This window comes from Anas platyrhynchos, chromosome 19, assembly GCF_047663525.1.
Source record: "Anas platyrhynchos isolate ZD024472 breed Pekin duck chromosome 19, IASCAAS_PekinDuck_T2T, whole genome shotgun sequence".
Taxonomy (NCBI): Eukaryota; Metazoa; Chordata; class Aves; order Anseriformes; family Anatidae; genus Anas; species Anas platyrhynchos.
In genome coordinates this window covers 2,449,146-2,464,788 of record NC_092605.1, presented here as the reverse complement: position 1 = coordinate 2,464,788, position 15,643 = coordinate 2,449,146, and the positions used below count along the sequence as shown (strand labels likewise).

At 40.8% G+C, this 15,643-nt stretch overlaps 2 protein-coding genes across 3 annotated transcripts in view; both read left to right on the top strand.

Moving 5' to 3' along the window:
* The window catches only part of KCNJ16 (potassium inwardly rectifying channel subfamily J member 16), a 34,689-nt gene extending 19,664 nt beyond the window's left edge, over nt 1-15,025 (top strand). For both annotated transcript variants that reach the window (XM_038165288.2, XM_038165290.2), the window contains exon 3: nt 10,519-15,025. In XM_038165288.2, the coding sequence (XP_038021216.1) occupies nt 10,595-11,884 (1,290 nt within the window). In that variant the 5' untranslated portion in view covers nt 10,519-10,594 and the 3' untranslated portion in view covers nt 11,885-15,025. The remainder of the gene's footprint in view (nt 1-10,518) is intronic.
* KCNJ2 (potassium inwardly rectifying channel subfamily J member 2) overlaps nt 1-15,643 on the top strand; it is a 58,496-nt gene that overhangs the window by 19,552 nt on the left and 23,301 nt on the right. The window lies entirely within an intron of this gene.

Genomic DNA, 15,643 nt, shown 5'->3' with positions numbered 1-15,643 from the left:
CTGGGATTCCTCTCAAGCCCTTCAGGAGCTGAAGAAACTGCCTATGATTTAAAGGACGATTGTTTGGACAGAAAATTGACAAAGTTGCTGGGAATTTACTGGCAAAGCAGACTGTCAAGTGAAGGTTTGACATACTGTGGTCAAAACATGTACAAAATGAAAGAAGATATTTAAGAAATAACATAAAAAATACTCTTGGTAGTCCTTATATATCAAATAATAAAATAGGGTCAAGCTGGTTAAATTATGGCAAACCAAGAAGATTTAAGGTTTTCTCCATTCTGGAAAGTATCTTTTTAAACTGTGCAAGGCAAATTTTGAAGCCACTTTCAGTGCCTGTTGGAATACATAGTACATGCACAGTGTCAAGGCCAAGAGCTGAGAAAGAAGAAAGCTGTCTTCACTTGACCACTTATGAACACATAACAGGATGTCCAAAAGACAGCTTCGGGAAGCAGAACAGTGAAAAGACATGAAAAAGACAAGGACTAAGAAACATTGATACAGAAGTGACAGATTAATCCAAAAGATATTGGATATTGATATGAGTGATATGACACTCCTCGGTGTCACAGCTAAACAGTGCAAATATTGAAAAGGAATTTTAGAATTAGGAATTAAATCTACCTACTACACAAGGTTTTGGATGGGGTGGAGAGAAGAAGCTTGGTATACGGAATCATAAATGATGAATAAAATTATATTAAATATTTGATGTGGGCCACCTTTAAAGAGTAGACACTGGCATAAATGAAGCAGAGCTCTGATTCAGGATGAGTGTTCACATCTTCAGAGGAATAAGTAACTTATCTAACAATGTTTTAAAGGTGGGGGAGAAGAAACAAGATTTAAAAGGAGATTCTACCTTTCTCTGTATTTCTTAAAATACTACTTGCTGTGTTCAGAATCTCAATCAGGTGGTCAGGAATAAGCTGTGGGATAGATTAAGAGACCTAGGATGAAGTTTTGCAACCCACACACTGAGGTAAAAATCAAATTCTTAAATGTACGGTCCAAATGCACCCACATACACAAATACGTGGTTTTCCACTTCCACATTATTTTAATTATCTGCCTTGCAAAACACCAACATACTGTAAATTAGGGCACTGAACTTGGGAAGAGAAAGCCAGTTGAAAAAAAGAGTGGCCAACACCATGCTGAGTTTAAGTTAAAGAAAAAAAAAAGACTATTGAAATTCAGAATAACCTGCCTTTCCAGATCACTTGCATCCATGCTGAGATTGGGGCTCATGAGGATGCACATACAAAGGTTCATCCATCTGCTCTACAAGGTGTTGAAAGTCATCTCTGGAAGAAGCTTCCTGTTCCCAAATTTCAAGTAGATCCCAGTGGAATTAAGTAGCAATATGGAAAGTCAACATTCTGCCAAAGACTGTGAACCAGAGAAAATGAAGATCAAAAGAATGCCCTGGTTCCTTAGAAAGTATTGCTGTAATTCCAGCAAACAGAGCCAATTCTGAAGAGCAACGATGAATACTGCCTGTGGTGATACTGAGAAACCCAAGAGCTAGATCCGATCCAAAACGAGACATCGAAGAGAACCACTCTGCTGACTTCAGTAGAGTTTGGATCAGGCCTCTGATCTCTGAAACCATTTACTACATGTATATTTCACAAGCTTTAAAGAAGTGGTGACAAATGCAGTCTGAAAAAATGTGGAAGCGTGTCTTGGTTTGGATGAAGTACCTAAAACGTGGGATGCCACGTTGGACTACGGGCCTTGGCTGAGCAGCTTCAGTCAAAGGCTATGAACTGAGTGACATGATAGCCTCTACCAGACTTGAGAAAAAATCATATTGAGACACAGCAGAGGTGTGCTTCAGCTGTGTCTACAGTCACACATGAAAGGAAATTCATACAGAGCTGCTCAGAAAAGCAAATAGTTATTCTTGGCCCTAGAAATGATTGATAAATTGACTTGTTGAGGCACAGTATTTGATTGTCTGGTTTATATGACTACACGTGTTAATGTCCGTTACAGAATTTTCTGATGCTTATCTTAAAAAGAATCTGGTGTATTGTTTGACTTGATCCTTAGCCAATACATATTTCAACCTCTTCGATTTGGGAAAAGATTGGACAGACAGAGACAATGGATTTTTTCAATGATATTTCCTATAAAGTCGGTGTGGATAGGATTCATTTTATTTACATGTTTTTTTTTTTTTTTTTTTTTTTTTGATTTTTATATATACATATACATTATTTTTATTTTTTTACCTTGTCCTCACAGTTTGCTCAGTGAATTAATGTAAAATGGTCACTATTAGATCATACTTTAGTTTCAAAAAGTTACAGGCTTTGGTGATTTCATTGGCATTTGAGATATTTTATTAGGTGGGATGAGGCTGCTTCTGAGAATTATAATGACATTCATGCTGAAGACAGTAGCCCTGAGCTGGTTTCAGAAGAAAGCTGCAAGTGTTCCCCTCTATATGTGATAGCCATTAGAAGTTAACAACTAGCGTCAAGTGATGTCTTTGGGAACTTCCTACTAGCCTTTAAAAGACTTTTAAAAAAAATTGGAGATCCTTATGCTTCTTACTCACATCTCTCATCTATTGGGCAGAGCTCACTCGTGATGCTAACTTGGGATTCTCTTTTATTCTGTCCCGTATATGAAATAACACAGCAAGGCATCTGATCTAGACTTCACTGACACCAGCACAAGGCTTTCCATTGACAAAGCTTCCACCTTTTGAATTGGCAGGATTAAAACTTGCACAGACAGCATAAGGCATTCTCTGATCTTTGAGTAACTCTCTGGTTAAAGCCACATATCCTTTTCTCAGTTGTTTTTGATAAGTGTACAGAGGAGCAGGGAGCACTGAAGTACATAGGGCTGCAGGATCTAACTGTAGTGCCACAAGAGGTACAGCCCTGTACCTACTCACCTTTCTGCTAGAGACATATTTGAGTAAAGAGCACAACTGGAAAGACACTGAACCTGTGTCACACCCTTCCCTGGGTATCTGATTTACAACTGTGCCCAGAAAACAGAAATCAAGCAGCAAGCTTTCTGTTTCAGAGCAGTGCTGTGCAGCAGCCCCTGCAGGTGGGAGAACCCCTTTAGAACACAGCTCTGGCCTGCCCCCAGACTCATATTTAATTAATAGCCCGCGGTGTTTTGAGAAGAGATATAGCAGCACTGAGCTGTGGCAAATATCAAAGCTGAGCATGTTGGCCCTGTTAGCTGAAAGTGGTCGGCATTATCTAATCTGATTCTGTCATTGTTCGTGACCTGCCACTTACCTATTGCTGAACACATTACATCACGTCTATTAAGAGCTGCAACAAACCATTCTGTTGTTCCCTGCCAACGAGATACGGTGGAAAAGTTCCTTGAAGGTTTTTTCTGTGCTGAACGTAACCCGTCAGGCTCCATGTGGGGAGAAATCCCACCGCAGACAGATGCAGAACTTTTGAAATTAACCTTCACTGTGTGGCGGCTCAGTGTGTCAGGGGAGGAGGGAGGAGGAAATCGTAATTAGTGCTAATACTTGTACTCAATTGCCTCGCAGCTAACTTGTATTAAAGCCCAGGGGATTCTGCACGGTGAAGTTACGGAGAGGTTGGCTACTGAATTCCACCGGAAACAGACTGGACCTAAAATACATCTTTTCAGCTGTTCCATGTCTGCATACATGGTAGATTTTCAGGTCTGGGATGTGCCCCAGCTGCCCTGTTTTTTAAAACTGAGGCTGTAGGAGCCTGACCTCAGATAGAGGCTGTTCCCTGTCAGCCCAGTGCTGAAGCACACATGGCTCGTACATGCTGGGATGAGAACTGGCCGGAGGCATTTTCAGGCAGATGAGAGTGGCCCCAGGTGGATCCTCCTGCAGGTGTGGGCTGCCCTGCACACAAACCAGGGTCACCTTTGAGGGTCGGCCTCGGGAATCGCTGTTTCCCTGCTGTGGTCGGGGTCTTGGCTTCTTAAGGCAGCCCTGGCCCACGCTGTGCCCACGGGGACACCGCATGCAGCGGGCACCTACCCACAGCTGTAATAGCGGAGACCGCTGTGGGTGTCCTGATGGCAAGAGCTCCGTGCCCAGCTGCCCTGGTGCAGGAGCTGCTGGGAGCGCAGGGTTAAAAAGAGGAAGAGAGTCCTGAGAGGGAGCAGTTTTAGGTTTCGCCCCTGCCAAATTGTCTGAGACAAAGAATGGCAGTGAGGCCTGAAATCAAGAGTTTCAAGTTGCCAGCACTTTCCATTTCTCCTGGTATTTCAGTGTTTCCACTGCTTGTTCTTGGCTAAAACCAAGCAGTGCATACAGTGCGAATAAATTAAAATAGACGTTTTCAGCTTTCTACAGATTTTGGGAGCTGCTCTGAGTGGTAATCAGGGGGCTCCTTCACTTTAAACCTGTCCTGTGGCTCTGAAACTGGTAACCAGCCTTCATCAAGAAGCAACTGTCAGAGTCTGTCTTCTCAAACTTATGGGGCCAAATTTCTTTCTTTTTTTTTTCTTTTTTTTAAGTAGATCTGGTTTCACTTAGATGAATTAAATGTCAATATATCTGTTACTGTGAGTTGTTCCAGTGTAGATTACAGCACTATTGCATGACTTTAAAATGTGTGCAAGTGTCTGCTGCTTTGTGCTATTTATGTCTCTCTTTTAAGATGTTTAATAAACACTGTTGTATTGATACTTTAGGTCTTCTCTCTGCACTGAGGTTTTGAATACGAGGTCCAAGAAATACCCTTTTTCTCAAGCTTTGAGCCTAGACTATTCAAAGTTTGGTTTTATTTCTGTATTTGGAATCTTTGCTGTTGAAAGACCTATATTCACAAAATGACGGAGAGGAAGGGTGTTACTTACATGATGATGCTCTCAAAACTGCTTATTGGAGATGTGGCAGAGTCCCATGGCTGGTTGAACTGCGGCCCTACAACCTCTGCTGCGTGCAGTCATCTGATCAGAAGTGATCAGAACAAGAAAACTTTAATTTTAAAGGGAAATTTGAGCCACTTAGAAGCATTGCTTCAATGACTTCATAGACACCACTGTGGGTATAAAGAAGTTTTGTGCCTGAAGCTCCCAGCTGGGGTGTGCTCCCCTCCTGTTGAGCCAGCACAGGAGCCCAAACTGATCTGGCACCGTGGGAGCTGCGGTGGGAGCCCCCCTCCTGCAGCTCTGCCCCCCAGGGCTCTAGGTCTGGGACTGTGCCGTGTTCATGCAGGGGACTTTGCATTTTCCCTTCTCTCACTGGGATACCCTTCCGTAATCTGGGGGATCTGACTGGAGAACATTAAATATAGAAGAGACTTATAACGAAGTCGTGCTTGTCAGGCTTTTGGGCCTGAGCTGAACACGGGTACCAGACTCTCTGAAACTGTGGGCTCAGTGAGATTTTTTGCCCTGCCAGAGGAGGCGAGTGAAAGAGCTTGCACCCAAGAGATAAATCTATCTCATGGGCTAATGATAATCAGGCTCACAAGCCATACAGGCAGTAGATCTCCAAGCAGAGTGGCGCGTCCTGAAGCACACCTGGTGGAGACGGCTCACAGGGATGTGGCGGAGGCCTGTGGTAGGCGTGAGATGCACACCTGGTGAATCACAGCGTTCAAAGCCTGCTCTGAGGATTACATTTCTGAAGAAAAACTGGCTTACGTATTAAAAATTAGGTCCCTTTCCAAAGCAGAAGAGAGGAAGAAGAAAGGAAGGAGGGAAGGAAAGGGAGAGAGGGAGAGAAAGAGGATGGAAAGAAGGAAGGAAAGAAGGGCCTACATGCTGTCCTACAATGGACTTACTTAGATTTTGTGGATTTTGATTGTTTTTTGATTTGTTTGTGTTTGTTTGTTTGTTTTAAAGGAACAAGTACTTGAGCCAGTTCCAAGGCAGCTCCAAAGGTTTCTACTTGTCACATTTCATCTGAGCTGAAAGCCTTCCAGGGTTACACAACAATGACTAAAACTGGAAACCTTTCAGGCCATTTCCAAAAGGCAGCAGGAAACTGAGGTGATTGCTAAACCAATGCTAGAGAGACATCCACGTCCATGTGTGTGGAGTTAGAGTGAGAGTACCCGGTTTCATTTGGAGGTTTCAAGTTGTTTTCCTTTTGATTTAATCTCATTCTCAGAACAGAATTATTCTGGAACCAAGATCTTCACATTGTTTTGCTTAATGTTTTACAAACAAGCTGTTGACTGAAGTTGTCACCGAACAAAAATTTGCCCCTACTTGTTTACATAATGGGAAAATACAGTCATAAACCAGGTTTAACAACAACTCGTTAGGTATTAGGTTAAGGTGCAATATAGGGATTATCCTCATAAAACGCTACACCCTGAACTCACGACAAAATTGAGAATTACATTTACTGAAAAGCTTTAAAAACCTCTAAGTCTAAACTGGATGCTTAAAGCTTTTAAGTTACTACTGTTCTGAGTTGATGAAAATCAGGTTCAAGTTCTTTAGGTACAGCTGCTTTATTCAAGAGGAACTAGACTAAGACGATAAATATAACAAAGGCTTGCTTCTACTGGTGTTTGCTTTGTTGTAGCTCCTCATGGGGTGTAATCAGGTATTGAGTTTGTCCCTAGTTCTGCCACTGTACTACTTCGTGGCCTTTTAAATATAGCAATTCATTTACTTCTCTCCCATATCTCACTGGGGTGAGATATTTGTGATAATACCAGTTTGGGGGATCCGTATATACAAACACAGAGCTGTAAAGCAGTTGTGTATTTCAGTATCCAGCACAGTCGGTCCTACCCTTGGCTCAGGTAATCAAGAATACATGCTGATTTTCTGAACTCTGAGACCAATAAGTATAGAAGAACTTCTGAGCCTTCTCTGGCATTTACTCTAATGAAATTTTTAAGATTTCTCTATTTCTGTCTTCATTCTATCCTATACAGTTTCACTGCTCTGTTTTTACCTCTGATAAGTTTGTATTTTGGGGAAAATAAGCTTATAAAGATGGTTACCAAAACTGCTTTAAATTTCAACATGCTTCCTGCTCTGAACAACAGAATAGTATGCAAGAGGAGGCTTAAGATGTGTATAAACATGCCCAGAAACAAAAGAAAGAAAAAAAAACAAACCACACACACACCAAAAAAAAAAAAAAAAAAAAAAAAAAAAAAAAAGAACAGAAAGAACAGAAAGTAAAAGCAAGACAAAAAAAAAGGGCAAGGGTTTGTGATTGTAAGAGGAAGGTGAAAACACTTCCTGGCAACATCTGAGAATCATTTGCAGCAACTGATCCATGAGCGTTAGTGAGCAGAGAATGTTTTTAAATCCTCCCCCATACCCTTTGTTAATCTTTACCAGGTAGTAGGACCTTTAATGTGATTCATACGGGTTTCTTGGGATGTGTAAAATATTTTGTCCATTTTGAAAAAATAAGAGTTTTGAAACAGCTCCAAGATTTAGGTTCATAAGTCTGGTTACAAGTCTGTGGTCTTCTCCCCTTTAAAATTTGGTAATAATAATAGTCTTCAGACGACTCTGCGAAAGGCGGCATGTCTCAGTAGAGTGAGCAATGAACATCTGGCTCCACAGCCTCACTGCTTCTCATTTGAAGTAGGAAAATCACGTGCCTTTTAAAAAGTGTCCCCATGAATGAAGTACTGATCGTAATACAAGCTTACATAATTCAGAAACATTGAAGGATGTTTTTTTAAACTTAAATGTTCTGAGCAACATTAGACAATATAAAAGAGTTATTAATTATGATGCATGATTATTATTGCACTCAAGAGACTTTAAGAGGTAGCCTGGAAAAGTTAAGATTTGGCTCACCTTTAAGCACACCCAAAATACTGGGCAACATTTGTAGATGTTTTTGAGTGACTGAGGAGGCTATTTCCTAAGACTTTCAAGCACATTTGGGATTTTAGGTCATTTGGGGCACGTCTCCACTGTGTAATGCCAAATGGCTCTGAGCAAGCCAATTTTCGACACGACGGAGAAAGATTAACTCAGATCCTGAGAGCAATATATGTGGTAGTTTTCCTTTGCACCGATTCTGTTCCACTCCATCCAGCTCCAGGGCTAGCTTATTTGGTCCTGTTTTAAAAGGCTCAGCATCACATCCCTGTGTTATTATAGATATACTCTTAACTGTTTTACAAAATCCAGTCCAGCATCTAACTGCACAGCTTCATTTGCACCAGTCAAGTCCCCATCACAGACACTCACCAGATTATATGTTACCGCAACCTGTACTTAGGAGACACCCTAAGTGGGGTCAGAGTTCCCGATGCAAAAGTGCTCTCCGGTGTGTCACAGACTGCCATAAAAATCAGAATGGACTTTTCCACATAGCTGTATGTGTGACAGTCTCTCATTGTTGCCAGCACCAGCAAAATTTGAAGATGGTGCCAGCAAAACACCACTTTTAAAATATGATTATTTGCTGATGGCAACAGCAGATGGTGGAATCAACTCAGTAGCCTTTTTTTTTTTTTTGTGAACTGGTTAGTCTGTTTTAGAGTCCCAAGGTGTTTGTGAGTATTTTCAAGGAACTCTATTTTGAATCAGTTAATAAGAAAAACAGTATAACCCTAAGTATGTTTTTTGTTTAAGATTATATTGGCTCCTGATTACAATTTACTTCATTTTCACACCTCACATTATGAGGTTCTTAAAAAAATAAATCAACAGTTTCCAGTTTTTGTTTGTTGTTAAATATGACTTATAAAATGTTAGGTCAAGAGTCGTCAATGGACTAGGCTACAGTGTTTGTTTAAAGCTATGAGTAAAGCAAGTCATATGAATGTTTCCAAAGACTGTATTCCAAGAAGTATTTTTGGAAACATTAATGTTGTGTTTTTTAATGAAGGCCACATTCTGAGGCTACGACACCATATGTCACATTCATTTCTGTGCTGAAAAAAAAAAAAAAAAAGAAAGAAAGAAAGAAAAAAGAAAAGAAAAAAGAAATGGAAACTATGTTTGGCTTTTAAGTGTTTTTGGAATAGTGTCTTTGCATGCTTGTCATTGTTCCTTGGATGGGAGAAGAGTTCTAGGTCTGTTAATCTAGTCCATCCAATATATATTACACTCCGTGGGCCTGACTCTCTTCTGCCTTAAACTGTGTGCAGTCATTTATACCGAAGCAAAGTGAATGAAGAGCTGAGAAAAAAGACTACCACTGGGAAACATTTTTGTAAATTCATTTTCCATGAATATGTTGGCTTCATTGTAAACCTACATCTGAACTTTTGTCAGATGAAACCAGCTTAAAAATGGGAAAAGTACTTGCCATTTTTCCATTGAAAGCTTACAATTTTGGAGAATAATGACAGCTTTTCCTCAAAAAAATGCCTTTTTTTTTTTTTTTTTTCAAAAATATTAGTTAAAAGCAAGACCTTTGGCAAAAATTTTGAATTGCTCTAGCTATATACTCTATCACTTCTGATTTTTCAGTGTTTTCTGTGTTAGGGGTTGGGATATAGTAGAATGAGTTGGAGACCTGTAGGAAAAGGCATTTACTTTTCTCTGTGCTGTATCCTACAAATAATTCGTAAGCATCCTGTATCTGGTTACTTCAGCTAAGTCTTTGCTTTTGTATTGGATTTCAATTGATGAGGTCTCAGTTTCTAACATAAGTTCTTATTATTAGTCACTAAACATATAGCCAAGCACTTCATACTGCTGAAGTTCATATGGTTGCAATCTGCAAATACACCCATTATTTTCTCTGATCTGACAGAGGAATCTCCTAATTCACATCGCTTCCTAAATTTGTGTTATCCACAAGTTTTATTAGCATACTGCATGTTTGTTTCAAATTCATTAATAAAAATGTAAATACTTTCTGCCAGATTGATTTTTTTTTGTTTTGTTTTAAGGAATTATTTGTGAGGGTTTCCAGGACCTCAGAGAGGTTTCTTTTTCATTTGAAATGTAAATACTTTTCTACAAATTGAACAAATATGTCTCTGAAGCACTAGCTCAGTAAAATTCAGTTCCATGACTAGGTTTTTCTGGGCAATACTCAAATGCAAGTAATGATGAATGACTGTGTGATCAATACATTTTCTGGTGAAAACACATTAGCACTGAATTCGTCTGTCCATGCCACTGAAGTCTCATGGATAAATGAGGGTGTTTTCCTAGGCACTTCTTCAAATGGAGGAAAACAAACAAACATGCAACAAACAGGAACAATTGACTACCTCAAATATTTGGCTAACTTTAAGAGAGCTCATGCCATTCTTGTGAGTGTTTGTGAAAGCCCATACCGATTTGAATCCTTCTTCACCAGAGTATTAGAAGAGATACTCACAGCGGGGTCCCCACAAAGGCTTTTGGTTTCTGTTTTTATCTAGGTAACAAATTTTAAGATTGATATGGACGTTTCTAGCTTGTTGATTTTCTAGCTAAATTTCTAAGTTTTTGAGCTATGTTGTGTAATGAATGTCAGGGTCTGTGCTCTTCAGAAAATTGCTCATGATGGCCACAGAGTGTGTATATTTAGTCTTGGTTTTACAGAGTTCTGGCATACGAAATTAAAAACAAAAATAAACTTTTTCTTTTATTTCATAGATTCCCAATGAACAAAGAAAACAAATAGCCCCTGGGACCACAAGTGTGTTCTGTAAACTGATGCCACGAGGCAGACATGAGAAAGATGACTGAACAGAGTGGTTGCTATAGGCCTGTGAACATACAGGGAAATAAGATCAGTTACAAAGGGTCTTGTAAAGACAGCCCTGAAACGGGGACGAAAAGACTGCAGAAGCGATTTCTTCACAAAGATGGCAGCTGCAATGTGTACTTCAAACACATCTTTGGGGAATGGGAGAGCTACGTAGTGGACATATTTACTACACTGGTGGACATCAAGTGGCGCCACATGTTTGTGATATTCTCGCTGTCCTATGTTCTTTCGTGGCTGTTCTTTGGACTGGTTTTCTGGCTGATAGCAATCCAACACGGAGATTTATTCAGTGACGAAGAAGTAACACCCTGTGTTGCAAACGTCCGTAGCTTCACAGGAGCATTCCTGTTCTCCCTGGAAACCCAGACGACCATTGGGTATGGTTACCGCTGTGTTACGGAGGAGTGCTCTGTCGCGATCCTTATGGTTATCCTGCAGTCCGTACTGAGCTGCATTATCGACACCTTCATAATTGGAGCAGCCTTGGCTAAAATGGCCACAGCGCGAAAAAGAGCTCAGACCATTCGTTTCAGCTACTATGCTGTCGTGGGCTTACGGGATGACAAATTTTGCCTGATGTGGCGCATTGGTGATTTCCGACCAAACCACATGGTTGAGGGCTCAGTGCGAGCTCAGCTGCTGCGCTACAAGGAAGACAAGGAAGGGAGAATGACGATGGAGTACAAGGACTTGAAGCTGCTGAATGACCAGATCATACTCGTTACACCAGTGACGGTAGTACATGAAATTGATAGTGAGAGCCCCTTGTATGGTCTGGACCGGAAAGCTTTGGCCAAGGACAACTTTGAAATCTTGGTCACGTTTGTCTACACAGGTGATTCAACGGGAACTTCCCATCAGTCCCGAAGCTCATACGTGCCCAGAGAGATTCTTTGGGGCTATAGGTTTAATGACGTCTTACATGTAAAGAAAAAGTACTATAAAGTGGATTGCCTACAGTTTGAAGAAACCACAGAAGTTTATGCTCCTCACTGCAGTGCCATGCAACTGGATCGGAAAGAGCAAGAATGGAACCGAACAGAGAAGACATTGGAAAAAGAAGCAGAGACGTCAGCACTGGAAATCAAGTCCCTTAGTACAAACCAGAAGTCATTTAATGCAGTTGCCCTCATCACCAGCTGTGAAGATCCAGAAGACCCAGTGACAACTGTCTGTCAGCCTTCTGGAGAGGTTTCTTATCAGAAAGCAGCTGTGACCTTAAGTAGACTGTCACTGGAATCACAAATCTAGATTTTCACTGCAATTAAAAACATTTCCAACAACAATGAACTCATATGCACAACTATTTACATTATAAACCTCGTACTGACAGCATGCCTACATTACAACACAGTGCTGAGCTTCACAATGGTTAGCGGGGGTATCAGTAACAGATTAGTACTGGCACAAGAAAGCAGCTTACATTTGGGTTGACTAGACAGCTACTGTACTTGAGCAAACTTAGTCTAAACTTTACTACCCTGCAGGGACCAATGTTGGAGATGCCCAGAGATAGAAAACGATCCAGGCAGAGAACAAGAACAAGGAAGCTTGCCCTCTGGGTCATGTTTTTTAATACTGCCTGATTTATTTGGAAGGCCAGTTCCCAATACCTCCAGAAGGCTCTGAAATGCCCCCACCATCACAGCAAATGATTGCTTGTGTGCCAGCTGCACCTCTCTAGCGGTTCAAATGAAACCCCTGTCTTGAGGTTACATTGGTGAGTCTGAGGGGCTGTTCTTTGCAGGAGGGAGCAAACTGGCAAGAATAACTGAACCCAGTGCTACTGGGTAGCTTTGGAAACCTGCTGACACCCTGCCCAGGGCTGTGAGTGGGATCTCGGTGAGCTTTTCTCATTTCCTTGTCGTGAGCCATTCCCAGAAATGCCACTCCCTCCACAGTTTGAGGTATGCAGTGCGTCAGCTGGCTTGGTGCTGCGTGGAGATTTTGTTATGTGGCTCTGATGGCTAGGAGGGTTGGCCAAACTGGCTCATCTGCACCATTCAGAAACCAAAATGGGACCTCAAGTTTGAAACCAAAATCACCAAAATCATATTAAGCCTTGGAGAAAAGATCACCCTGTTTTTAGAGTGAGCTTAGCAATTTTTTTTTTTTTTTTTTTTTTATCAAAACGTCTTTTCATTTCAGAATGTCAGCTTTGCTTTTCGTTTTAGTCTATTATGCTTCTTTAAAAGGAAAAGGATCAATCTGGAGACCAAACAGCATAATTTTGTCAAAATGAAATATTTTTATTCTTCTGAAATGACTGTAAAAATGATCCTTTACAGAGAAATTCTACATACTCAGCTGTCAGCTCAATTTGGAAAAACAGGGAAAATGTCAATGTTTAGAAGTTGCCTATGACATGGAATTTCCATGCTCTGCACATCGCTGTCATTATCTCATCATGTTCCCCCCCCACCCCCCCCGATGATTACAGTTAATTTGCATCATGTTTAATTATCACGCTAACCTAAAAATATTTATCTCTGAATTTGTGGTTGCCTTAAATGGAATTTATCTCACCTGACCTCAGCCAGCAAGAAGTGTCAAGGCTGGTCAAGGCTCTCCGTGACTGCTGTAACTTTTTCTCTGTCTTCACAGGGGAGTTCATCCCATCCTAATCTGCGTGGTTAGGGAGCTGAAGGCAATAGGATGGTCTTATCCTGGAACTGCTCATCCCTCTCTGCTTATTGTATTCTGAAATGCTGGCTAACATTAAGCTGCTAAAATTAGGTCTGACGAGTCATTCACATCATGCTGACTAATTCAAAGTTTTTATGAGCTAATCACATTTAATGAAAAGAAAACCAACATGCTGATTGTTTTATTTTCCTTTTGTGAAACTTACTGCATATAGTAGTATCACTGCATTATTTTAATGTATCTTGCATTTCTCTTTTTTTGCTAGCACTTGTGTTCTGGATCCTATGTGATCCCTTTAGATAAAACCAAATATATTAACAAGCCTGAGGGGAGGTAGCTATTCCTAAGCTCATTAATTAGCCTATTTTATATGCTGAATCATCACCACCATCAGTCCATAACTGCAGTAGAAAACATCTCATTGTATCCTAGATTTGAGCACCAGCAAGCATTGGGGAAATAGTCTAAAAATGGGAAGAAATTCAGTGGGAAAATGTGTAAGGTTCTCAGTATTTATATGGTATTGCAAAAATACCATCAGGTTGTATAAAATAGAATATAGCCATTGAGACATGTGAAGTCATCCTTCCACACTCTGTCTTTGAAAGCTCTTGGCTGGGTACTTGATTCAGTGTTGGGCACCGCACTTTGGGAAAGACATGGAAAAAATGAATCCAGAGATACTGAAAATATATCAGTAAGGAAGTAGGGAAATAATTGAAGGGCTTTCAGTCCAAAGAAGACAGAAGGGAATTAGGAAAAAGAGTTCTCAAACATTGCAAATCAAGAGAGAGGAATGATCTGTTCTCTTTATCTGGTGGGTAGGACGGGAGGACATGGGCTTAAACTGAAGCCAAAGAGATTGAAGTTAGACATTAGTAGAAACTACCTTAAAGAAGGCAAAGCACAGGACAGATCTGTGGGGTGTATAATTTTGGTGCTGGTGCCTCTCAGGAGTTTGTTAGGTGGCTGTCAGGAGTGATACAGAATGGTCAGGTTTGCCTTGAACTTTCAAACCCCGTTTTTGTACGACCCTATGATTTTCAGAAAAAGGGAATGTTTAATATGAAGTCTGCATAACTAGGTCACTTTACAAGTACTTACACATGTGTGAGTATTTGCTTAATTACATAGGTAAAGCTACTCAGAGATCTGAGATATTACTGAGATATGTAACCAGAATTCCCAAAGTATCTTCAAAAGGTACACATTTCAGGTGTTGCTCGTAAAGGTAGTTTCCCTTATTAAGCTGTGAATATCAGCTGCCTTTCCCTCTCCCAGTTATGTACCGTGTGAGCCTCTTGCGGTGAAGAAAATTCTTTCCTTGGAATGACTTTCCTGTAAGTGAAAGTACCAGGAGTCTGATTTAGCATTTGGTCACATGCTTCTTGGTATAGATAGATAGAAATACGTGCGTATGTATAGTAATGTATGCTTTGGCATATAAGTCAACCACTAACTGATGAGGGTCAGGAAGAAACTTTTCTCCTGGGCATGTTAATTCATAACAGGCTACGATACAGTTTCTTCTACTTTTATCTGCAGCATCTGATACCAGCCCGTGCTGGAGACAGGATACTATTTGAACCACTGGTCTCAACCCGTCTGGCTTTTTCTGGGTTTCTCTGTTTGATATTTTAATTTCATTTATCAGAGTATAAAAACTATGTGTTATAATATATAGTAAAGCATGCATTGCATTTTTATGAATAAAGACACAGAAATAAAGAACATGCCTCTGCCACACACCTTGTGAGAGCACATTTTACTTCTCTTCCACTCAGTCACTGTTTTAAGTTTCCGTATCTTATGCACTAAGAGGCAATGGAAAAATTTATAAGGCACAGAGTAGCCTTTTGACTTTAAAAGATGCCAAATCACGAGCAAATTCACAAAGTTGTAAGTACATTCTGTTGCAGTTTCTTAACATGAGCTCCGATGAATGGGGGCTCAAGACATCACAGCTTGCTGTTAGGTGTGAGCTCACAAAGCCCCTCTCGCAGATGTACACACACCCATGGCAGCCGGGTTCCGAGCTTGCAAGCTAACCGGCAATTTCCTCACCTGATGATGGATCTTTGACAGCACCAGCTGGGTGAGACGGGAATGAGGTGTGCAAGGCAGAGCCCACCGCACAAAGCCCCTGTATCTGGCACTTGGGCAGGGCCAGCCCACCTTGCCCAGGAGCGGGCCTAGAAGGGACACTTAATGTATGCTGGTGAACAGCAGTTTTGAGCAAGGAGGAGGAAGAACCTTCCTCATCCATCTGCTATTTCTAGATGAGGATGTATTCCAAGGATTTTTTGTTTGGTTTTCTTTTTATTCATCCCCATTGCAGAGCTGAGCAAGGTAAAAAGTTTAAAA